Genomic DNA, 26,122 nt, shown 5'->3' with positions numbered 1-26,122 from the left:
AGCATACAATACTATCTTAAAGGCATATAACATACCTTATATCTCCATTCCATACATAATAAAGAAGTTGTTGGCCTTCATGAACATCATTATTGAACTCAACTGAACACACATACTACATTTATTGCAGTACTGTTCAGTCATTACATTTCTGGTCTTTGTAGAAAGGATTTGCAAACCACTGGTTCTTTTTATTTACGTTTTCTACTGTCCTCACTGGTTTGGTTTGTAAAATAAATTGACTTATTTTAGTTATCCTTGCAAATAATACTCCACACTTTGGTAGCAACATTCAGTTTAAATTTTAATGAAAAAAACATAGAAAAAATGAAAAATATTACCAGATATCATTTAAATGCCAGTGAAAAATATTTTGACTGAGTTTTATTCTACATAATAAAAGCAAGATTAAATCCATTAAACACAACTGCATTTTCTTGCATCTTCAGTCACAGAAGAAGTCCATCTTCTACAGTCACAAACACACGAAAAAGCTAATTACAAAACAACATACATATGCAACTTTTTTTTATAATAGACATTGTATTAGCATATAGAGAAAACTTACTGTTGTTGGCATTTCAATGGTTTTCTTTTTAAAAATATGTGTCTCATTTACATAGTTACTGGGAAAGTAGCCAATAATACCCAGCTGGTCCACATACCGATCACCATAAACCTGCAAAAAAGAACTGTTATAATTTAATTTATTTTAAACGAAATCGTCCCTTCATATATTTCTGTATTTATTTTACTTTACCACTTCATCATGGTCAGGACCACTCACTTAAACCTCGGAACAATTTAGTGCATGTTTTTGGGAGGAAGACCCACACTTACACAAGGAAAATGCAAACAGTACCACGAAGTAAGAATCATACCCAGGACATCAAAAATTATTTGCTCTCACACAAACACTTCTGCCTTAATTAATCTTTTTTTATTTATTCTTCTTATTTATTCTTATTTATTTCTTATTTGCATTTTAGTCAGGTTCATGGTAGGTTCGGAACCTATTCTGGACGGGGTGCTAGGCAAAAATACACTTCAAATGCATTCAAGTCTCTGGAGCTGTATTGATGGGATCAAACATCATTCTTCCAAACTATATTCTCTACTTCAATGTTTGAACACGATTCAAAGGACTGTCTAAAACGTTGGTCTAAAATTATTTAACTGGTAATTTAAATAATTTAAGTATTTAACTGGGTTGACATCTGATGCTTGTGAATGTTATAACATGTGATAACATTTTTATTCTCATCAGACCATGTAGTGAGCCAGCATGCTCTTTGGATGAAGTCAGTGGCATCCTGGAGAAACTGCTCAACTGTTTTCTCTGTCTGAGTCAGACAAAAAATGAAACACATGTAGTGCTAGACAGTTGAGCAGATTCTCTGACTGAAGAATGTGTGCCATAATATGTTTCAGTCATCTAGATCTGTTTTGATCCAAAATCAATGGGGCTGGTCAGTATTTTTTAAATGCCACAAAGCATGGTAAATGTTAACTGTGTAACTGCATGATGCAGTACTCCTGTCAAAATGCATCTACAGTGGTGTTTCTTCATGTGTTTACTCAGGGTTTCCCACTCATTCCTCCAAATATAGAGCAAACACAAGCATCTGAAAATCCAGCGTTTTTAAGAGCACTTCAACATGGAAACACCCAATCTCTGCATGTGAATATATAAAAACATGACGGTTTGTTGAGGTGATTGATGACCCTTATGTACTTGGCTCTCTATTTAAAGTGAAGATTTTTTATTTGAGTGTATTTAGTTGTGGCTGTCACTGTTCTTCCTGTAAATATCTTGCACTTGTTTCAGTGGAATTGGTTAAAATGTGCAGCACTAATATCACTGTTGGATACACAAATGCATTTTACAGTAGGGGAAAATAGTATTTAATCACTTGTCATTTAAAATACCTCTACTGCACACATTCACTTTGTACTAACAAACATAAGGTCTTTCGACATAAAAAATATTAGCAAAAAATTATTCCTTAAACAGAAACATACTTAGTATAGGGAAAAATAATTTATACAATAATTTATCCATTGTCTGCGGATGTAATATCACCGATGCTTACACCATCTCTACTCAAAATATGAAACTATCATGCACTCTCTCCAACACGTGCAGTCCCAGCTGCTTTTCACCTACCAGAGGTGAAGTTTTACAGAGAGACGAATCTCATACAGTAAGACACACAATACTGCTCCATGATCTCACCAACCCTCGTTTGCAGCATTTGCAGCAATGAGAAACCCAGTCAACCTCTCTTCCTCAGACACAACCAACTGTTGATAGCATAGTTTAACTTAAGAGCCTGAGATCCCAGCTGTGGTCAGCACATTAGACCTTTTTTCATCTTAAAAGTGATCTTTAAGGTCATTAATATTTTTTTGATAGGATTGATGTCAGGCTATTGGCTAGGCTGTGTAAGCAATTTTAACTTTTTGTTTACTTTGTCTTATTGTCTAGGGTTGTTGTCCTTGTGTTTAGGATATCATTCCATTCATCCTTCGAGGATGTGTAATGCCCCAGGACCATTTGAAGAAAAGCAAATCCATATCATAATGCATTTTTTTCTTTCTTTTTCAACAGTACTGTGTTCATTTTTATTAATTTATACAGTTTAACTGTTTTATCTCATTCTATTTTAAAGTCAATGTGGCTTTTCTTTTATCTTTCAATCATATGTATTCTGTATTCTGTGATGCACCGGTTCAGAGAATAATGTGAAGACCATTACATTTCCACTTGCTGATTATCAAACTAATTGTACTGACAAGAATTTGTTTTATTATTTGCAGCATTAATAACTGAAATGTTATAAAGTTTTATGCAACCTTTTCATATTATATACTGTATCCTTTTTAATATGGTGTACAAATACCTTTTCCCTAGCATCTTATTAATACATGTATTTTTATTCATATTTATGTACAAAATCATTGTGTGTTTGTTAGAAGTTGTTAAATGCACTGGAGGTATATTAAATAATAAAAACAAAGTGATTGTTAAGATCATTTTCTTTTATTTATTTTTTGTAGACACAACATGTCATGGCCATCCTTTTTTTTAAATACTTCTTTTTCTCTACTGCATAAGGAATAAATCACTTGCAGTTATAGGGATATAATTAATTAATTAATGTGTGATACACAATTGTTATACTGGAGTTTTATTTCTATTTATTTGAATTATTTATGTTTATTTTTATGCATACCTGAATTGTTTCATTTCAGGTCCTTATCTGTGTCTGTCTGGGTGTGTTTAGATGTGACTGTATTTGTTTTCCTTCATCTATCCGGCACTTGTTTTCTGACAACTGGTAAAAAAAAAAATATCACTGTCAGATCCACAATAGCATTATGCAAGCTACACATGTCCACCATTTAAAATGCATAAAACACTGGCTAGGTGAGATTTTGTGACTGAAACTTCTGCTATTTATTCCCCAATAAAAAACATCATTGTGTGTTTGTTTGAAATAGATATATGCACTGATGATATATTAAATAATTAAAACAAAGTAAATGTTAAGATAATTGTATTTTTGTAAACATTACATACCATGACTATCATATTGTTTATTTCATATTTGCTTTTTCTCTACTGCATAAGGAATAAATCACTTGCAGTTATAGGGTTGTAATTAATTAATTAATTTTTATGCACACCTGAATTGTTTCATTTCAGGTCTGTCTGGGTGTGTTTAGATGTGACTGTATTTGTTTTCCTACAACTATCCTGAACTTGAAAAAATTCAGCACTAATATATCACTGTCAGATCCACAATAGCATTATTCGAGGTATACATGTCCACCACTTAAAATGCATAAAACACTGACTAGGTGAGCAGACTTTGTGACTGAAATGTCTGCTATTCATGCTCCAATAAAAATACTTTAAAGTTACTTTAAAGTATTACTTTTTCCTGCAGTCCTCATCTAATTTCTTCCAAAGTTATCTTCCTACAACAGCACACTCTGGGTTGCTTTATTTTATACACTGATCAGCCATAACATTAAAACCACCTCCTTGTTTCTACACTCACCGTTCATTTTATCAGCTCCACTTACCATATAGGAGCACTTTGTAGTTCTACAATTACTGACTGTAGTCCATCTGTTTTTCTACATACTCTTTTAGCCTGCTTTCACCCTGTTCTTCAATGGTCAGGACCCTCACAGGACCACCACAGAGCAGGTATTATTTAGGTGGTGGATGATACTCAGCACTGCAGTGACACTGACATGGTGATGGTGTGTTAGTGTGTGCTGTGCTGGTTTGAGTGGATCAGACACAGCAGCGCTGCTGGAGTTTTTAAATACTGTGCCCACTGACTGTCCACTCTATTAGACACTCCTACCTAGTTGGTCCACCTTGTAGCTGTAAAGTCAGAGACGATCGCTCATCTATTGCTGCTGTTTGAGTTGGTCATCTTCTAGACCTTCATCAGTGGTCACAGGACGCTGCCCACAGGGCACTGTTGGCTAGATATCTGTGGTTGGTGGACTATTCTCAGTCCAGCAGTGACAGTGAGGTGTTTAAAAATTTCAGCAGCGCTGCTGTGTCTGATCCACTCATGCCAGCACAACACACACTAACACACCACCACCATGCAGTGCTGAAAATTATCCACCACCCAAATAATACCTGCTCTGTGGTGGTCCTGGGAGAGTCCTGGCCATTGAAGAACAGCATGGAAGGGGGGTAACAAGGCATGCAGAGAAACAGATGGACTACAGTCAGTAATTGTAGAACTACAAAGTGCTTCTATATGGTAAGTGAAGCTGATAAAATTGACATTGACTGTAAAAACAAGGAGGTGGTTTTAATGTTATAGCTGATCAGTGTATATACCAAGGCCACTTCTCAATGGTTTGCATTTTGTTTAAGAACAATGTTATAACTTTTATCTGTTTACAATTGTAGTGAAATATTGGTTTGTACATGTTTTTACTTTAATAACAGCAGCTACAAATAGTGTACACTTACTCTTTTTTTTAACTTATTTACTCCATGTGGGAAAACTTTAAATAACACCAGCTTTAATTCACTGTTCCAAATTGCTTTTGTATTAAATGTTAAATATCATTTTACATAACTAAATTAACTGTAACCATAAACTGTATTTATATCAAAATAATTATATGTGGATATATGCAAGGATGTTCTGAATCATGGATTGATTTGTCTGAATTATCTCTCATCTCTTTTAACATGTGCAACTTTTGTAATTATCAAGTACAAGTGTTTTAGTCACAACCACTACTAACATGTGTATAACATTAATTACAAAGAATAAATAGTATGTGTTAAAGGTCCATTCTTGTATTTGTGCACAAAGTCAGGTTTATAACAACATAGTTTGATAAGTATGGTGTGTTCCACAGCTAGTTTGACTACTGGTATAATGTTCTTTTTTTAAATGATATATTTGCTTTTAACTAGACACAATGAAATCACTGTTATCCAACAAACTCCCATTTTAATTTATCTGTGTGTAAATATTATTCCAAAAGGTTTGCTCATCTCACAGGTTCTGCAAATGTCAGATAAGAACTAATGTTTAATTTAGATAGTAGTGTTTCCCTTTCATATTGTAAATACATAAATCTTAGAAATGTCTGCAGTTCTTAAGACATTTTATAAAATCCTTTGTAACATCCTGGATGAGCTTGGGGAACTGTGTATCAGGTCTACTATTTCTGGATGGATTTACAAATTTTCTAAATGTCCTCAGTTTGAAGATAATGGCACTTGCAGTGGCTTATTGGGGTCTTTTTTTTAACATATCCAGACTTACACATTTTATCAAGTATTTTCTTTAGCTTTTCTCATTTTTTATGAAGATGGATGAAGTCAATTATAGTATGTGTTAAGGTGTCTGCTTAGCTTTGGTTTAGGAAACATGAGACTATTATAAATGATGGCCTGAAATTAAGCCTGCTTGTGTTCAGTTAACTACATTGGCTTAACAATGTGTTTAACTGCTTGGTAACCAAGGGGGCTGATATTAACAATTTTTACTGTTACAAACAGTGATATGCATTTTGATAACTTAATTCCTTACACAATGTATTGTGATTATGTTTGCATGTTTCTTAAATTTAATGCAGTGTTTTTATTACAAACCTCAAACCTCTACCTGACTACTTGAAGACCAAAGAATATTGAGTGCTTACTGCCATGGACTTTTCTTAATAATAATTCAGTCTAAATTAGCATTTTATAAGGAACTTTAAGACAAAGAAGGCCAAGCATTAAATAACATAACAAGATGCTCTTTAGAATAATAAATAAGAAATCATGTTGGGATAACATGAATCACATAATTTGTTCATAAATTCTAAAATGTATCATGTAAATACATATTATGTACATTATACGTGTATAATGTCAATATATAAGCATCATTATTTCTTGTTTAACCAGCAAAAGGACACCATTATCTAAACAAATCAGAGGACAGTTTGTGTGATACAGTTTTTAGTACTTACGCTTCCGGACCAAAAGACTCCAGCACCCTCTTGTGGCTTTAGTTTAGAATAAACATAGATCATTTGACCTTTCTTCAGACTAATAAATCTACAGTCAGAAGCAATGTAATCATCCAGAGCTTTGGCCACTGAGATAACATCTACGGAAAAATATACACAGCACAAATAGATCTGCCATATTGACAAAGTACAGAGGATTATTACATAGTACAGTCTTTAAATAAAGCAAACATCAGTATGAAAGCAACTTACATGAGCAGTACTTGTCTGCACAGATTTTTCTGTTGGCCAGTTTCCCCATTTGGACACAGATTGTCAGTTGATGCAGTAATCCAAATGAAAGAAACAACACCAGGTAGCTTGATTTTTCCATCCTTAAAGCAGGCACAGTTAGAAATGACTTCTCACTGCAAAATACCCCAGTGCACTGTAAACTCTCACATATTAGAGTATTAGAAAGTCACATTCCAAAACCAAAGGGGATGGCACGGTTCTGTTTGCTGAACAAATATTTTCTTCCTCGCTATGAATTGCTCTCTTGTTCTTGTTGAATTATAATATGTGCTTAGACCGAGTCTGCAAGTCTGCCAAGAACAATGAAAAGACCCAATCTGAAATAAATATACATGTGATTATGTGTACTAAAGTCCATTAAAACTCAAAAAAGCTGATTTTAATTACAGACAAGCTCAGGATTTTACCTATATTTGGAAAGGACATGCATGTCATAAAAGCATTCTGTGATTGACTGATCAGAACACATAGTTATTGGTTACTGGATAATGCTAAGTGATCTTTAAACTAAGCTAAGCTAATTAGAGGAAACATTAAATGCTGATTCCTATCCTAAGCTAATGACAGAAGAACAAAACAACAAACACTAAAAACATAAGGAAGTCCACTAGAACAACCCATGATATTTCACTACATTGTCTGAGCAACAAACAAACCATTAAGTCTGTGAATCTTTGCAATCAAACTGTGGCAAGACAAATCAGGGCAGACATATAAAACAATGTATAAGACTCTGGGTGTTCCAAGGACCGCATTACCTCAATAATTTTAAAATGTAAAAAGGTTTGTAAAAACTTGAACTTTGCTAACTTTGGCTGGTATCTGACTTTCTCTGGATTCTCTGAATTCTTTCATGATAGAATGTATTATAGATAGTGACAGACCTAAATTATTGGTAATCTTGCATTTAGAAATGTTCTTTGTTGTCTGACTGACAGTTCTCTTATGAAGTTTGGCACAGTCAGTCACCTCCCATTCTTCCTTGTCTAAACTGAGCCTATGGTGGACATGGGTTAAAGAGAAAGCAAAAAAAAAACTAATGAGTCTTTCTGCACTGACGTGAGCATTACTGTGTGGTTGCATCAGCTGATACTTAAAGGTATTTACCATATATTGTAGTATATGTTACAATATATGGTAAATATATGGAACATGGTCAATACTCCACTCATAAACACCTGATAGGAAATACCAGTTGTTTTACTAATATTATTCCTTTCATGTTTATTATGGTGCATTCAGAGAAAAGAGAATGAGTGCAAGTATACTGACAAGGCAGTGAGAGCAGGTGACATGGAGGTGAGTGAAAAAATGAATATAGGACTAAAGGAAAGGAGGGCTGTAGAAAAGGGTTGTGAGCCGGGAAAAATGGGTTGCAGAGAAAAATAATAATAATTAAATAAACTTGTACGTGAACGCCCCCTTTTGGAGGCTTTATATTACATCTTGTAAACCACAGAGGGAAGAGATAAGATGCATTGCTTGTCTTGCCTGGGTCACGTAAAGAAATGGACAAAATGAGGGTCGCTTAGAAGTGTAGATTGAGAGGAGAAAAAACAGACGTCCCCGCTGCCCACCCAAGTGTACTTGTACATAATTAAAAAACAACAATTTTCTAAACATTGGTCACAGTAGCTGCACTTGGCTTCATGTAACAATGCACAGATCTCTGTTCATATAATTATGGTTATCTTTGTACTTTATTAATCCCTTATTTCTGCTATTCCAATACACTATTTACCATAATTGTAATAAGTGGCATAATAACAATAATAAATAAAAGTTCATCCCTAGTGTTAGTGAATTTTTAAATACTTTATGCTGTTGAGAATATATACAGTGGGGGAAATAAGTATTTGATCCCCTGCTGATTTTGTAAGTTTACCCCCTTACAAAGACTTGAACAGTCTATAATTTTTATGGAAGGTTTATTTTAACAGAGAGAGACAGAATATCAACAAAAAATCCAGAAAAAAAAAACATTAAATAAAAGTTATAAATTAATTTGTATTTAATTAAGGGAAATAAGTATTTGATCCCCTACCAACCAGCAAGAATTCTGACCCCCACAGACCGGTTATGTGCACAAAAGGCACACAAATTAGTCCTGTCCCTGTATAAAAGACTCCTGTCACAGAATCAGTTTCTTCCGTTCAAATCTCTCGACCACCATGGGCAAGACCAAAGAGCTATCAAAGGACAAGATTGTAGACCTGCACAAGGCTGGAATGGGCTACAAGACCAGCAGCAAGAAGTTTGGTGAGAAAGAGACCACTGTTGGTGCGGTCATTCGAAAATGGAAGAAATACAAGATCACAGTCAATCGCCCTCACTCTGGAGCTCCATGCAAGATCTCACCTGGTGGGGTAAGAATGATTCTGAGAAAGGTGAGGTCAGCCCAGAATTACACGGGAGGAGCTTGTCAATGATCTCAAGGGAGCTGGGAGCACAGTCACCAAGAAAACCATTAGTAACACACTTCGCCGTAATGGATTGAGATCCTGCAGTGCCCGCAAAGTCCCTCTGCTCAAGAAGGCTCATGTACAGGCCCGTCTGAAGTTTGCCAATGAACACCTGAATGATTCAGAGAAAGCTTGGGAGAATGTGATATGGTCAGATGAGACCAAAATTGAGCTCTTTGGAATCAACTCCACTCGCCGTGTTTGGAGGCAGAGAAATGCACAGTGGGGATGGTGTTCTTGGGGTCATATCCAGCATTTCTCTGCTCCCAGCTCCCTTGAGATCATTGACAAGCTCCTCCCGTGTAATTCTGGACTGACCTCACCTTTCTCAGAATCATTCTTACCCCACCAGGTGTGATCTTGCATGGAGCTCCAGAGTGAGGGCGATTGACTGTGATCTTGTATTTCTTCCATTTTCGAATGATCGCACCAACAGTGGTCTCTTTCTCAACAAACTTCTTGCTGATGGTCTTGTAGCCCATTCCAGCCTTGTGCAGGTCTACAATCTTGTCCCTGACGTCCTTTGATAGCTCTTTGGTCTTGCCCATGGTGGTCGAGAGATTTGAACGAAAGAAACTGATTCTGTGACAGGAGTCTTTTATACAGGGACAGGACTAATTTGTGTGCCTTTTGTGCACATAACCGGTCTGTGGGGGTCAGAATTCTTGCTGGTTGGTAGGGGATCAAATACTTATTTCCCTTAATTAAATACAAATTAATTTATAACTTTTATTTAATGTTTTTTTTTTCTGGATTTTTTGTTGATATTCTGTCTCTCTCTGTTAAAATAAACCTTCCATAAAAATTATAGACTGTTCAAGTCTTTGTAAGGGGGTAAACTTACAAAATCAGCAGGGGATCAAATACTTATTTCCCCCACTGTACACACACGCGCACGTGCGCCCGCACCCACACACATACATTTATGAGTCTATATAATTATTAAGTTATAATTATGGCTAATGACAGCGTTGCACGCAAACTCTCTTGTATTGCACTAAGAATGCACTGTGGTTGCATCAGATGAATATGAAACTGTTTTGTTTAACCTCGTCCTATTCACCGCCCTGCATGTGACGCGCTACTTCCGTAAACTCCAACACGAAGCTGAGTTGTTTGTATTTTGAGAGGGTTGGGGGGGTTGTTCCCTGCTAGCCACCCGGTCCGCCCCCACTGCCCTTTATTATACACCTCTCGCCTGTCTTTTATTTATTTATTTCTTTTTGGTAAGCGGCTCCCTGGGGTGAATGATTCCGTTAAAACACATCGTTTTGTAACATTAGCTGGTGAATTAATAGTTTTAGTAATGGAGACGCGGGTATCGGAGCTGGTTGGGGCAGGTTCCTCTTATAGAGGCAGCTCAGCTCATGGATCCGGGCTAAATAACTCCGCTGCTTTAACTGCCAAGAAAATACTGTCCAAAAATGGCAAGAAAGCAAAATTTCGCTCAGCCCGGTTTTCCAAACCAAGCAACAATCCGCCATATCTACCCCCAGAGGTGAGTTGTAGTTCCTGCTTTATATATTCATTATAATATGCAGAATATCTGCCGGGTTTGGTTAGCTTTAGCTCATTAAAAGCTAGTACAGAATTGAAAGATACTGCTAGTTGAATTTGGCGGTACTAGTGTTAGCTTGTCAGTTATGCATTTTATCTAACCGGCTATTTTTTATTAAAACCATGGTTACTAACATTAGCAATACGCTGTAGCTGTGCTGCTAATGCCAATACACAGGCAATAGTAACCTCTAAAGAATAATATATTCAACTTAAACATGTGAGCTAGATGACATGTTTCAAATGTTTTCAAATTTGCAGTTCAGTCTGGCGATTCAGCAGTAGTGCTTAGCTGTGTGACTAACCTGGTTGGTCGAGTAAGAAAAATAGGACACGTAGTCACAATGATCCAGTGCACCCAGGTTTAATTTATAAGAATGTACAAGAGAATATTTGCTGTGTTCAGTCGTGTTATAAGTAGTGCTGAACGGCGGACAGCTTCTATTGCATAATTAGCGAAACTTTTGTAACCTGAGAGTAACAGCTGTGTTTGTAAATAACCGGTCTCTGGAAGAAAGGCGGTAGGAGTCATGTCTGCCCGTGTATTATGTATATATTTCTGTATTTAAGTGTGTTGCTGAGTAGTCTGTAACTGTACACCTGCCAACTACATTCATTACATAACAGAGTAATCAAATGTTCAGTGTTAAGTACAATGTACTAATACACTGGTATATACAGTGCCTTGCAAAAGTATTCAGCCCCCTTGAACTTTTCAACCTTTTGCCACATTTCAGGCTTCAAACATAACGATATGAAATTGTAATTTTTTGTGAAAAATCAACAACAAGTGGGACACAATCGTGAAGTGGAACGAAATTTATTGGATATTTTAAACTTTTTTTAGAAATAAAAAACTGAAAAGTGGGGCGTGCAATATTATTCAGCCCCCTTGCGTTAATACTTTGTAGCGCCACCTTTTGCTGCGATTACAGCTGCAAGTCGCTTGGGGTATGTCTCTATCAGTTTTGCACATCGAGAGACAGAAATTTTTGCCCATTCTTCCTTGCAAAACAGCTCGAGCTCAGTGAGGTTGGATGGAGAGCGTTTGTGAACAGCAGTTTTCAGCTTTTTCCACAGATTCTCGATGGGATTCAGGTCTGGACTTTGACTTGGCCATTCTAACACCTGGATACGTTTATTTGTGAACCATTCCATTGTAGATTTTGCTTTATGTTTTGGATCATTGTCTTGTTGGAAGATAAATCTCCGTCCCAGTCTCAGGTCTTTTGCAGACTGCAACAGGTTTTCTTCCAGAATGGTCCTGTATTTGGCTCCATCCATCTTCCCATCAATTTTAACCATCTTCCCTGTCCCTGCTGAAGAAAAGCAGGCCCAAACCATGATGCTGCCACCACCATGTTTGACAGTGGGGATGGTGTGTTCAGGGTGATGAGCTGTGTTGCTTTTACGCCAAACATAACGTTTTGCATTGTGGCCAAAAAGTTCGATTTTGGTTTCATCTGACCAGAGCACCTTCTTCCACATGTTTGGTGTGTCTCCCAGGTGACTTTTTATAGATATCTTTGAGAAATGGCTTTCTTCTTGCCACTCTTCCATAAAGGCCAGATTTGTGCAGTGTACGACTGATTGTGTCCTATGGACAGAGTCTCCCACCTCAGCTGTAGATCTCTGCAGTTCATTCAGAGTGATCATGGGCCTCTTGGCTGCATCTCTGATCAGTCTTCTCCTTGTTTGAGCTGAAAGTTTAGAGGGACGGCCGGGTCTTGGTAGATTTGCAGTGGTCTGATACTCCTTCCATTTCAATATGATCGCTTGCACAGTGCTCCTTGAGATGTTTAAAGCTTGGGAAATCTTTTTGTATCCAAATCCGGCTTTAAACTTCTCCACAACAGTATCTCGGACCTGCCTGGTGTGTTCCTTGGTCTTCATGATGCTCTCTGCGCTTTAAACAGAACTCTGAGATTGTCACAGAGCAGGTGCATTTATACGGAGACTTGATTACACACAGGTGGATTCTATTTATCACCATCAGTCATTTAGGTCAACATTGGATCATTCAGAGATCCTCACTGAACTTCTGGAGTGAGTTTGCTGCACTGAAAGTAAAGGGGCTGAATAATATTGCACGCCCCACTTTTTAGTTTTTTATTTCTAAAAAAAGTTTAAAATATCCAATACATTTCGTTCTACTTCACGATTGTGTCCCACTTGTTGTTGATTCTTCACAAAAAATTACAATTTCATATCGTTATGTTTGAAGCCTGAAATGTGGCAAAAGGTTGAAAAGTTCAAGGGGGCTGAATACTTTTGCAAGGCACTGTATACTGTGTTTCCAACTCAAAGAGACCTCTGAAAAATGATTAGTCTCACTCTTTCTGAAAAATGATCAGTCTAAGGGTCTTGACTGTGATGTTTGCATCACTAACTCTTACATAAAATTCTTAACAAAATGTAGTGTTGTCATGTTAACTTATTAATGCCAAATCTATCCAACATAAAACAAAACTTTCCTTGTAACTACCTGTCAATACCTGTCAAACAAAACTTTCCCTGTAAATGCCTGTCCAAGACAACTTTAAATCTATCAAAATATGTACTATATAATATAAAATTTGATTGCATGTTAGAAATATAGCTAAGTCAAGAAAGTTAAGTGATCAAGTCATGTTTAGTACCTATCCAAATTTTAGTTTAATATCGGCCTCTAATACTCAGTGTCAGATCCGGTCAATGCTAATAAATATTTTAAAATGTTTTAGTTCTTGTTAAATACTTAGACCATACAAAATGCTAGCAGAAATTTTACAAGGTCTGTGGGGGGCATTTAGAAAGATTGTGTCCACTCAGTTCTTTCTCTTCAGATGTATTGTCCTGGCAGATGGACTTTTAGAGAGGTAGAACCATGCTTTGTGGCACTAAAAACTAAACTGTCCTGTGTATTGTGTAAGTTCTATTCATTGACCGTTCACTCCTGTTCTTTTGTTTGAAGGTTGAAGAGGGAAACATAGAATACAAGGTAAGCTTTTTTTTCTCTATGCATAGACAACAGCTAACTTAGTTGTCGGTGCATACTTGATACTTTTAATTAGATTTTTTAATAGCCTTTGTTTTTAAATGATTCTGCTTGGTTAAGCTGTGTTGTCTAATGTACTGTAGAACAAAAACTAAAATATGATGTTATGTTTTTGAGTGTATAGTTGGGATCCGAGTTTGGGGTGGCAGCAGCAAAAATGAGCAATAAGTTCCAAATGCCCATGACCGATTTGGTGGAAAAAAGGGAAACAATTAATAAATAAAAAATTTAAAAATATTTGCTACAATACTTTATTCTCTACTGATTTGTCATGAATATGATTTGTTACCATTCAAAGAAATATCTTTTTATTTGTCATCTACACTTAAACATGTGTACTCAAATTCCAGCTTGACTCAGAGGGCAGGGTCAGCCTCACCCTTGGGCGTTGAGAGTGCACTGGTAGCCTAGTGCTATGATCGAAAGGTCACTGGTTTAAGCCCCACCACCGCCAAGCTGCCACTGTTGGGGCTCCTAACTCTTACATAAAATTCTTAACAAAATGTAATGTTGTCATGTTAACTTATTAATGCCAAATCTATCCAACATAAAGCAAAACTTTCCTACTCTGTAATTACCTGTTCAATACAACTTTAAATCTATCATAATATGTACTATATACTGTACAGTGCCTAGCAAAGTATTCGGCCCCCTTGAACTTTTCAACCTTTTGCCACATTTCAGGCGTCAAACATAACGATATGAAATTGTAATTTTTTGTGAATAATCAACAACAAGTGGGACACAATCGTGAAGTGGAACGAAATGTATTGGATATTTTAAACTTTTTTTTAGAAATAAAAAACTGAAAAGTGGGGCGTGCAATATTATTCGGCCCCCTTGCGTTAATACTTTGTAGCGCCACCTTTTGCTGCGATTACAGCTGCAAGTCGCTTGGGGTATGTCTCTATCAGTTTTGCACATCGAGAGACTGAAATATTTGCCCATTCTTCCTTGCAAAACAGCTCGAGCTCAGTGAGGTTGGATGGAGAGCGTTTGTGAACAGCAGTTTTCAGCTCTTTCCACAGATTCTCGATGGGATTCAGGTCTGGACTTTGACTTGGCCATTCTAACACCTGGATACGTTTATTTGTGAACCATTCCATTGTAGATTTTGCTTTATGTTTTGGATCATTGTCTTGTTGGAAGATAAATCTCCGTCCCAGTCTCAGGTCTTTTGCAGACTGCAACAGGTTTTCTTCCAGAATGGTCCTGTATTTGGCTCCATCCATCTTCCCATCAATTTTAACCATCTTCCCTGTCCCTGCTGAAGAAAAGCAGGCCCAAACCATGATGCTGCCACCACCATGTTTTACAGTGGGGATGGTGTGTTCAGGGTGATGAGCTGTGTTGCTTTTACGCCAAACATAACGTTTTGCATTGTGGCCAAAAAGTTCGATTTTGGTTTCATCTGACCAGAGCACCTTCTTCCACATGTTTGGTGTGTCTCCCAGGTGGCTTGTGGCAAACTTTAAACGAGACTTTTTATGGATATCTTTGAGAAATGGCTTTCTTCTTGCCACTCTTCCATAAAGGCCAGATTTGTGCAGTGTACGACTGATTGTTGTCCTATGGACAGATTCTCCCACCTCAGCTGTAGATCTCTGCAGTTCATTCAGAGTGATCATGGGCCTCTTGGCTGCATCTCTGATCAGTCTTCTCCTTGTTTGAGCTGAAAGTTTAGAGGGACGGCCGGGTCTTGGTAGATTTGCAGTGGTCTGATACTCCTTCCATTTCAATATGATCGCTTGCACAGTGCTCCTTGAGATGTTTAAAGCTTGGGAAATCTTTTTGTATCCAAATCCGGCTTTAAACTTCTCCACAACAGTATCTCGGACCTGCCTGGTGTGTTCCTTGGTCTTCATGATGCTCTCTGCGCTTTAAACAGAACTCTGAGACTATCACAGAGCAGGTGCATTTATACGGAGACTTGATTACCCACAGGTGGATTCTATTTATCACCATCAGTCATTTAGGTCAACATTGGATCATTCAGAGATCCTCACTGAACTTCTGGAGTGAGTTTGCTGCACTGAAAGTAAAGGGGCCGAATAATATTGCACGCCCCACTTTTCAGTTTGTTATTTCTAAAAAAAGTTTAAAATATCCAATAAATTTCGTTCCACTTCACGATTGTGTCGCACTTGTTGTTGATTCTTCACAAAAAATTACAATTTCATATCTTTATGTTTGAAGCCTGAAATGTGGCAAAAGGTTGAAAAGTTCAAGGGGGCCGAATACTTTTATAATAAAAAGCTGATTGTTTTTGTTTTTAACTGTTGGATTTTTTTTGGTTTAGCTGAAGCTGGTAAACCCCACGCAGTATCGCTTTGAGCACCTTGCAACACAGATGAAATGGAGGCTGCAGGAGGGCAGAGGAGAGGCTGTTTACCAAATCGGGGTGGAAGACAATGGGCTGCTGGTCGGCTTATCCGAGGCAGATCTGAGAGCCTCGCTCAGAACTCTTCACAGGATGGCTGAGAAGTAAGACCTTATTTATTACTACTGATTATTTGTTCCAAGCTACACACAACAGTATACAATTATAGTTGAAGCAGTGATATGTATAATTTATATAACACCCTATGACATACCTATGAAAAAAAATCCAAAATGGAAAGAAAAGGAAAAAATGTACACCAGAGCAGAATTAGGAGGATAAAAATGGGAGAAAGGGTAGGTTTTTAGATGCAATTTAAAAGGCATAAATGTTGTGATGTTACATATGCTTTGCAGTAGTGAGTTTTCAGAGTGTACAACTAGACATTTCTCTTTAAAGCTTAAGGAATAACAGTTACTACTACTACTAGACAGCCATTAGCCCCTAAACTGTACTAACAGACTCTACTATTAACATTGAATGTTCTCTGTTCAAAGACTTACTACTTTGTGGTGATTTGTCAGGGTGGGTGCTGACATCACAGTTCTCAGAGAGCGGGAGGTGGATTATGATTCAGAGGAACCACTAAAAATAGCAGAAGTCCTTGTCAGGAAAGTCCCTGATGACCAGCAGGTAAGCATTTTAATGGACATCAATGGACCTGTATCAGAAAGCTAATTAGACAAAGCCAGACTTTCTTACCTAATCTCGAAAGGCCAAACATTATTGCATAACTAAAAAGAATTGTTGAACCTCACCTATGTTAGCGCCACTACTACGTCTACTAGTTCAGCCTAGAATGTTGACCTGATCATCTGAATAAGACAGAGATGTCCTTTCTTTCTTAATCCTAATCCTAACACCAAAGTCACCTGTTGATATATCACCTAGAAAATGTTGTGGCTTTAAGTTCATTGTAGCCTATATTTTTACAAGGTTGGTAAACATGTTGTGACATTAGGTGTGCCAGTATACTGTCTAACAGAAATGTATATAGAATTTAAAAGGACCAACCAGACAATGAGACTATTCTTATGTCAACAGTTTCTGGACCTGCGGGTAGCTGTACTAGGGAATGTGGACTCAGGGAAGTCAACTCTTCTTGGTGTGCTCACTCAAGGGGAGCTGGACAATGGCAGGGGCAGAGCAAGACTTAACCTCTTTAGGCATCTCCATGAAATTCAGACAGGACGAACCTCCAGTATCAGCTTTGAGATCCTGGGCTTTAACAGCAAAGGAGAGGTAAGAAATGACGACACACATTTGCTTGTCTGATTATTTGTATGTCAAAGCATAATTGAACTATGTGCTTTCTGCTCTTGCGTTGTATTTGCATCAGAAAAGGCGTGGCTGCTGTGTAAAGCAATAGAGAGCAATAAAGAGTTGTTTGGATCATGTTACACTTGTTTTTTTTTGCTGTAATGGTTTTGATGGCATTCAATAAATGAACCCTCACTCCCTCAGGTCGTAAATTATAGTGAGTCAAGGACAGCAGAGGAAATTTGCGAAAGTGCCTCAAAAATGATCACCTTTATTGATCTGGCTGGCCATCATAAATATCTGAAGACTACCATCTTTGGCCTTACCAGCTACTGTCCAGACTTTGCCATGCTGGTAGTCAGTGCAAACACGGGTATAGGTAAGTTTGCTTTATTTTTAAGATTATGAGCTTTCTTTTAAAAACATGTCAACTAATTTAGATTTGAGTAATACCAGGGCACAGTGATACGAAACACTCTTGCAGTATTGAAGCTACACTTAAACAGCCATAACAGGGCATCTCGGATAACAATTACAAATTATGCACTCTCTTTTTATATCATTAGCAGTGTTTCAATTCAAAGTTACTTCACCCTATGTATGTATGTCAACGTGACTGGCTAATTTTTAAATGTATGGCCTTGGGCAGAGGCACAGGCTTGAGTGGAGGAATGAGATAGCATGGTAATCTGAACCCTACCAGACCAGTGCAGACTCAGTACACCCAAAGTCAAGACAAAGTTACGACTAATGAACAGACTCTTATGTGAGCTACAATATAAACCTGATTAAAGTCAACAGTTAATTACTTGGCAATTGCCCAGCAACCACATTTCTATATTCTACTAACCTCTTTTTTTCCCCAGAATATGGCTACAAAAACAAGTGATTGTGCACACTTCCTTACATACACTGTATAGCCAAAAATATACTGACCATAAGCTTTTTCGATGGCCTATTTAAAAACTATAGAGATTAATAAGTAGTCTTCTCTATTTGCATCTATAACAGACTTCACTCATCTGGCAAAGCTGTCCACATGATTTTAAATTATGATTGTGTCTGAAAAGGCCTACCTTTCCACCTCATAAGTTTTGCAGCATTTATGTTAGTGGTGCTAGAATGTTAGGGTATCAGGCTGCATCTGTACAAAAAAAGGCACACGTTATCTGACACCAAGTGGGTTTCCTCCAGAGCTCCAATTTTCTCCCAGTCCGAAGACATGCAGTCTGGAGAAACAAAATTGTCCATTGTCCATGTTTGACATTAAAGACTTGTACTGATGAGTCTTGTGTAACCAGCAAATACCTGTCCTGTCATTAATGTAACCAAAGTGTGTAAAACATGACATTAAAATACCAATAAATAAATAATAAATAAATAAATCTGACACCTAAACCCACTGTCTAACTACACAGTACCAAATGTGCTCTCAGATGCAAATTTTTTAAATGAGATGAATAGACTTAATTGACATATTATTTTAAATAGAAATCAAGTTGAATATATAAACGGGGTGGCTTTAATCTAAATCCACCAATTGTCAGGCAAAATATGTGTTTGATATTTCTGCAGTTGGGCCTAGGGAAGCACCATCTTGTAATAGCAAGCCACATTATACATAATGCAACAGAGAAGTGACCCATGCTATTTGAGTCGCTACATCAATCGTTGACCTTAGCCAACTGACCTTTGACAGATGCTTGAATACATGGAGGTGACCTGCTGTGTGTGTTTTCAAGCTGTCAGAGTGGGAATCAAGGTTTTTTTTTTATTTCCCTGCCTGCCATTCACGTATATAGATACAGTATGTAGACTATGGCTTAACAATATGGATGCAATATTATGTTGTTGCCTGGGTAGAACTTATTTCTGCTCATTGTCACGTAATTGTTCTTTACCAAAAGATCTCTTTGACCATTGCATGGTAAAAGCCTAAACATGTGAACTATACTGTATGTCTGTATGTAGTCTTTTTCCCACAGTTTTTAGAGGCTTTCAGTCTGTGCTTTGTATTAGTTAAGCATGGCCATATTTTGCATAGCAAAACTAAAGCATTAGCAAAAGAAAGCTAGAGTCAAGAATTGGTACAGAAGGAAAAATAAGTGTCTGTAAACTAACATCTTCAATTCTCTGTGGATATTCAGTAGGGCTGGGTATTGCCACTAATTTCCTGGATCGATTCGATTCCGATTCACAAGGTCCCGATTCGATTAGATCTTCGATTTCGATTCAACACATTTAGGCATATTTGAGTTACATGAACAGGTTTTGTTTAAATATGTACAGATGTTCAGAGAACGAATGTGATAATTGTACAAAGAACACATTATTAAAAATATTTGTTTTTACATAAATAATTAATCCAAAACAAAAAACAGTACCATACATTTTTTTAATAATTATTTTATATGTCTGACACGCTACAACAGTGTATATGTAATGTAAACATTTACCTGGCTGTTGCACAGCTTATGCCAAGTTCACACTACACGACTTTCTGATTTGCCGGGTCGCTGTACAGTTCACACTGCACGACTGATCGGTGATGGGGGGGTTTCACACTACACCATCTATCACCAGGAGGAATCTCAGATGAGTCTGTCTGGTCTCCCAAACTACGTTTTGTCACGAAAACACACGTGAGAAGTGACAAGGGGTTTAATGATACCACGTCCAAAAATACACTCCAACAAGTAGCGAGAGATCAAAGTTTGTGCGCTGATGAGCAGCGTAATATCAATGAGAAAAAAATAAAGGAATCTGAGTGGATTTGGCAACACGACCAACAGGGATTGTTTTGAAGTTGGAGGTTAATAAATATTTTGTTTTGTAGAGAACGATAACTATATTACTGTTTATAACTGTTTACAACCTCTCCCGTGTGTTTTTCCTCGCTGTTTCACATAGATTAAAAGCCGAGTTGATCCCGAGCCGGCAAATCTAGCGCCGACCAGTCGCCGAAAATCAGGGCAGAAATCATGTAGTGTGAACCAGATATTCATTACTGGAGCTTCTGCCATGCTGAACTGATGTGCAGGTCAGATCTCGTTGCACGAAAAAACAGTGGCTGGTCACGCGAGATTAAAGGGGGTAACCGATCCTTTTACTTAACAGTGGTTCCGTCTTTCCACTTAGCAGCACACCATAAATCAGGGCGTTAGGGCAGAAATGGATGTATGTCCAAAAAGTTCTTTCATCTATGTACAAAATCTTTGTCTGCTTTCTTAACTCCATGACCAATTTAATCCCCAATTTGCCTTGCCTGAGTACCCTAGGAAGGTTCAAGATTGTTTCGAGCTTCTTCCATTTTAAATGTATTTAGGTCACTGTGGCCCTGGAAGCACTCAAAGGCTTAGATGTTGTTTTTGCCCTGATTTGTGCCTTACTACAGTTTGATTACTGAGATTTAAAGGCAGTTCCATAGATTATATGGCTTGGTTTTTGCCATGATGATGCGGTGTAAATTGTGGTCCAAGATAGGTAGACCAAGCAAGCTGTGTGCCTTTTCAAACTATCTCCAGTCAATTCAAATTGTAACAGATGAACACCAGTTTAGTTCTAGACACACCAAGCATAATTTTAAGTAAACCAGATACACCTGTACACAATTTGGACTGCCAACACAGCCACATAAATGCTTTTATGAATTGCTGGGTAAAAATAGAAATTACATCTATCGTTTTAAATGCATTACAATTCAAATGTTGTATAACAATTTATTATATGATATTGTATAACAATAGTTTAAATGTTCTAAACATTTCCCATGATCTACTGTAATATCATGTCCACAGAATATTGTACTGTATATATGTAGTATATCATATAGTATATCTATGCTATATAAATATATCATGTAGTAGAAAAGCTGAACCTGACTTCTTCTGATCTACAGTGGGCACCACAAGGGAGCACCTTGGTTTAGCCATGGCTTTGAAGGTGCCAATCTTCATCGTTGTTAGTAAGGTGGATCTATGCACAAAGGCCACAGTGGAGAGAACCGTACGACAGCTGGAGCGCATTCTCAAGCAGCCTGGGTGCAATAAAATTCCACTAGTGGTGAACAGCGAGGATGATGCTGTAACCGCTGCCCAGCAGTTTGCCCAGTCCCCCAGGTATCAAAAAGCTTTTATTATTTATAATAGGAATTAGATAATACTCAGAGCTTTGAAAAAGCAGCAGTATCAAAAAATGTGTGAGTAGATAAACACAAAATTTTGACATTGTTTTTTTCCCTCGTTTTTTTTATTTCTGTGTTTAGCATCACACCAATCTTTACACTGTCCAGTGTATCAGGAGACAATCTAGAACTGCTCAAGGTCTTTTTTAACATCCTGCCTCCCCTTAGCAACAGCAAAGAGCAGGAGGAACTTATGCAGCAGCTTACAGAGTTTCAGGTTCATATCATGTACAGTACTGTTAAATTTAGATCCTAAAAATTAAATACCCAGTTAAACCCTGTTAAACTGCTTATTTTCTATTTTTGCAGGTTGATGAGATTTACACCGTTCCTGATGTTGGTACAGTAGTGGGTGGAACTCTTTATAGGTAATACATATCCACTATCATGCTGAATAAGGTTGTAGTTTATGGGATGCAGTGCTTTCGTAAAGTTTATTCATAGTGTCCTAATCCATCACGCTGTCTGTGCAGTGGTATCTGTCAAGAGGGGGAGCAGTTAATAGTAGGGCCAATGGACAATGGGCAGTTCCGTGAGCTTACTGTGTGCAGCATTCAGAGGAACCGATCTGCATGCAGAGTGCTGCGAGCAGGACAGGCTGCTACACTGGCCCTGGGCGAGTTTGACCGCTCGCTTCTACGAAAGGTGTGTATTCGCATATACGTGTGCATAAATGTGTGAGACAGAGAAATGACCACAGTGTATAGCTTCTTTCCATTTCATACACACAGTACACTACAGAACACTACAGTACAACACAGTTTTAAATCCAGAACAATCTGTAGTGTACCTAATGTGCTATAATTCCCTTCCTATTGCACAGGGGTACTAGTAAAAATAGGCGTTTGCTAAACGTGAGGTAAGATTCTCAGCATTCTCCACTAGACACAGAGCGAATTTACCAAGGAAAAAATAAGCTACAGCAATAACAACGATTCTTTTATGTTTTCCCATCAACGCTTAAATACAATATTTTGTATCCTCTCACTCCGATGGTGATTCTGTTTGACCAACCAATGTTGTTTTACTCTTCATCCCTGATCGAAAGAAATAAAATAATAAAAAAACAAGTAGCCACAAACAAAACATCATCCAAGTTCATTTCTTATGAAAAATAGTACAAAATGTAATCGTAAATTTGTTTAAGCCCAAATTAAATGACTATAGAACTGAGACAAAACGTTTTGAAATAGTTGGGCGCAAAATACAATAATTTGTAAGTTTACTTGCAACACCAGTAATCCATTTTGCAAATGTTTTATCTTACAAATATGATGCCAGTGTCAGTCATTTACACGAAAGTAAAAGTAGATATGAAACATTTTTTCTGTTATTTAAGTCACACATAGAATATGTGACACATTACACTTCCACATAATAAAACTGCTCAAATGTAAATTCATAAACTTAAGTAAACCAGTATTTACACTGCTTTTAAGTATTAACTGAGCTTTAATTATTTTCTACTGGTTTGGCTGTGATCAGCTTTGCCTTGTATGTGTAACAATATTCAAGTGCTGAAAAGTCTTGCTTATGCATGTGTGATTTTTCTGTGTTTTTTTTCTGCAGGGCATGGTTATGGTGAGTCCAGAGATGGAGCCCACAATCTGCTGGATGTTTGAGGCAGAGATTGTACTTCTTTTTCATGCCAAAACTTTCCACAAGGGTTTCCAGGTGACTGTGCATGTGGGCAATGTAAGACAGACAGCAACAGTGGAGGCTCTGCAGGGGAAGGTGAGGCTATGATTGTGCAAAATTTATTTCTCTTCTTCTCTGTCTTTGTACTTTTGTGATTTAAGTCAAACAAGGAACTTGGAAATCAATGTAGTAACACTCAGGTCTACTCTTTCTGTTTTATGCATGTCCCTCCACCATCCACCCTCTCCAGTGTGGGCTGGGAATTCCCCTTCGTGCCCTTTAACACATGTATTTTAGTTGTTTAGAACTAGTACAATTGCTGGATAATTACCAAGCCATGCAGGAAAATTTAATTCAGACTTTGCTGGTGAATATCAAGCACAAGTCTGCATAGTCTGCAAATCACTTGAAAAACAACTTTGACATAGATAAAAAACCCTTTATGTGTCACATGGGTCAGATGTTCCTTCCCCCAGAAAACACCTTGTACAGGGCTGAAACACACCCCAAATAGGGTGCAATCTATTGCAGGAAATTACTATTGTAAGGTGTAAAGAGCATACCAAACATTTTGGACAGAGACCAATGCTATGTTTGAACCCAGGTCTGTAGTACCATCAAGCTGTGCGGTATCCACACTATTGGCTGCACCTTCCAAATGTTAAAAGTATTAACTCCATAAAATCCTTTACATTTGTACACACAGCGTAATGTATTACAATGTTGAGTAATAAGCGGGACAATACTGGTAAAGGTAACCTGCAATGTACCTGGGTTTCAAATGTAAAAGTGGTGTGTTTTATTTGCTTGAGTGCGTTGTCTTGCACTCTATCCACCTCTTTCTATCTTTCTTACCCTTATCACATTATGCTTTATTGACATGACATATCCTGGTGCATTTGCAAAACCAAAGTTTAGATTAGCAATGACTGGAATAATGAAAAAGAGTAATCGGACATTATTTTTCTCTTTCAGGAGGAGCTGCGTACAGGTGAGAAAGCAGTGGTTATATTTAAGTTCATTAAGCATCCAGAGTACCTCAAAGTAGGCGCCAAGCTGCTCTTTCGACATGGCGTTACCAAAGGCATCGGACAAGTTACCAAGCTTCAGCCTCTATCCCAGTATAAACACAAAGCCTAGAGTCAGATTCTTTCTTTCTCGCTTTCCCTTTTCCTCTTCTGCCTCTGAGCCTACCATATTACATAAACACTCTAGACTTATCCTCAAGTTGTTTATGGTTAGACCCTCACATCCCAAACTTTGTTTTAATTCTCTTTTACCAAAGACTTGCCTCCAGCAACCTCAAGTACTTTTTTAAAAGCTGTGGTTGTTTTGGTTGACAGTTTGATTCATAGAAATTATATTTTTTTACTCTAGCAGCAAAATTTTAAGCATAAACATTTTGGTTAATGTCAGAAGTTGACATCTGTTTCAATATGTTTCACCATAAGTGGTCTTCCTTATATTGTCATTTCTCAAAGGCAAAGTCCAAGCAGACTTCTGACATGACTAAGAACTCATTTTAACTAGACATGTTCTTACTTTTAGTAATGTTTGGATGTTTGGTCGAACTGTTTTGTTTGATGACTTCTGGGGCATTATTCACAAAAAAATATTTGCTTAAATAAGCTTCTAACCTCTATTTAAACTCAAAAACATGGTCCAAAATTACTAAAAGCACAAATGATACTAAAATGCTTATGCCAGCATATACCAGCCCAAAATACAATTAATGTGTTTAAATTATTTAATTTCTTAAAAAGACTCTGAATCCGGAAGGGAAGAGCAGCAATTGTGGAGTTTTATATCAAGCCAAGTATGATAAGAAATGCATTATTACCTGGGATCAAGGTTTATTCACTCTCTGTCAGACAAAAATTAATGCAGTTAGGCACCGCAGATAATAAGTCATATGTAAGTCATGTTAAATAAATAACAAAGTTACATATAACAGCTATTTACACATTTAAATCGTGGATTATGCAGAAATTTCACTACTACAAACTGATCAGTTTTCAGATATTTCTGCACAAAGTTGTTCACAATAAGCTTTTAATATTAATTGTACTTGTCTGTTTTACCGCCGCTTTATCCTGTTTAGGGTCACGGTAGGTACGATTCACTGGGTGAAAGGTTGAAAACAACCCAAAGAGATCGCCAGTCCACACAGTCACACCTAAGGGCAAACTGTAGTAGCTTCATTTAGCTTGATTGCATGTTTTTTGGACTGTGGGAGGAAACCGGAGCATCCGTAGGAAACCCACACAGACATGAGGCAAACAAGCAAACTCCACACAGAAAGGACCTGGACCGCTTTACCTGGGAATCAAACACAGGACCTACTTGCTGTGAGGAAAAAAATTCTAGCCACTGAGCCACTGTCCCACCCATATTCACTTCAGAAAATCACCAGTTACAAAGCCTGAATAAACTTTAACTTTAATCAGACGATTGTAAGTAAGTAAGTAAATTTTATTTATAAAGCACTCTTAAAACAACTTACATTGACCAAAGTGCTGTACATCGAACAAGCATACAGGTAGGGCTACTAATCAGATTTTTTAAAATAATCTTTTACTTTAAATACAAAAGTTTTATTTATAAAAAGCCTTATTTATAAAACATCAAAAAGCACAACTTTACCCCCCAGGTCCACCTCAGGTATCTTTTAAATCAGAAGAATTCATTATGATTTCACACATAGATGGTGATGCTTTTTCTAACATTTTTAACTAAGAAATTAGTTTTTTCAAAATCCAAGAAAGCATTGTAATACAATATCAACTTGTCAAATC

General features: G+C 37.3%; 2 protein-coding genes across 3 annotated transcripts; one reads left to right on the top strand and one right to left on the bottom strand.

The window, feature by feature from the left end:
* Positions 1–344: 344 nt before the first annotated feature.
* Positions 345–11,178, bottom strand: LOC134315054 (otoraplin-like). Its single transcript, XM_062995971.1, has 5 exons — positions 11,135–11,178; positions 6,769–6,890; positions 6,517–6,656; positions 569–679; positions 345–469 (listed from the first exon to the last, which is right to left on the bottom strand). The coding sequence occupies exons 2-5, from the start codon at positions 6,887–6,889 to the stop codon at positions 446–448; spliced, it is 396 nt and encodes a 131-aa protein (XP_062852041.1). The 5' UTR covers position 6,890; positions 11,135–11,178; the 3' UTR covers positions 345–445.
* Positions 10,424–24,554, top strand: gtpbp2a (GTP binding protein 2a). Of its 2 annotated transcripts, XM_062995968.1 has the most exons (12): positions 10,424–10,770; positions 13,783–13,809; positions 16,166–16,350; positions 16,771–16,879; positions 17,291–17,488; positions 17,711–17,885; positions 21,405–21,624; positions 21,771–21,906; positions 21,999–22,057; positions 22,163–22,334; positions 23,259–23,423; positions 24,303–24,554. In XM_062995968.1, exons 1-12 carry the CDS (start codon positions 10,579–10,581, stop codon positions 24,465–24,467), a joined length of 1,803 nt encoding a protein of 600 aa, XP_062852038.1. In that variant the 5' UTR covers positions 10,424–10,578; the 3' UTR covers positions 24,468–24,554. The 2 variants fall into 2 exon arrangements, with proteins under 2 accessions (XP_062852038.1, XP_062852039.1); XM_062995969.1 differs by lacking the exon at positions 21,771–21,906 and having other exon boundaries at positions 10,427–10,770; positions 21,405–21,463.
* Positions 24,555–26,122: the final 1,568 nt, after the last annotated feature.

This window comes from Trichomycterus rosablanca, chromosome 5 (genome assembly GCF_030014385.1).
Source record: "Trichomycterus rosablanca isolate fTriRos1 chromosome 5, fTriRos1.hap1, whole genome shotgun sequence".
NCBI classification, from domain to species: domain Eukaryota; kingdom Metazoa; phylum Chordata; class Actinopteri; order Siluriformes; family Trichomycteridae; genus Trichomycterus; species Trichomycterus rosablanca.
Note: the sequence above shows the minus strand (reverse complement) of the source record. Positions and strands in the feature narration are given on the sequence as shown.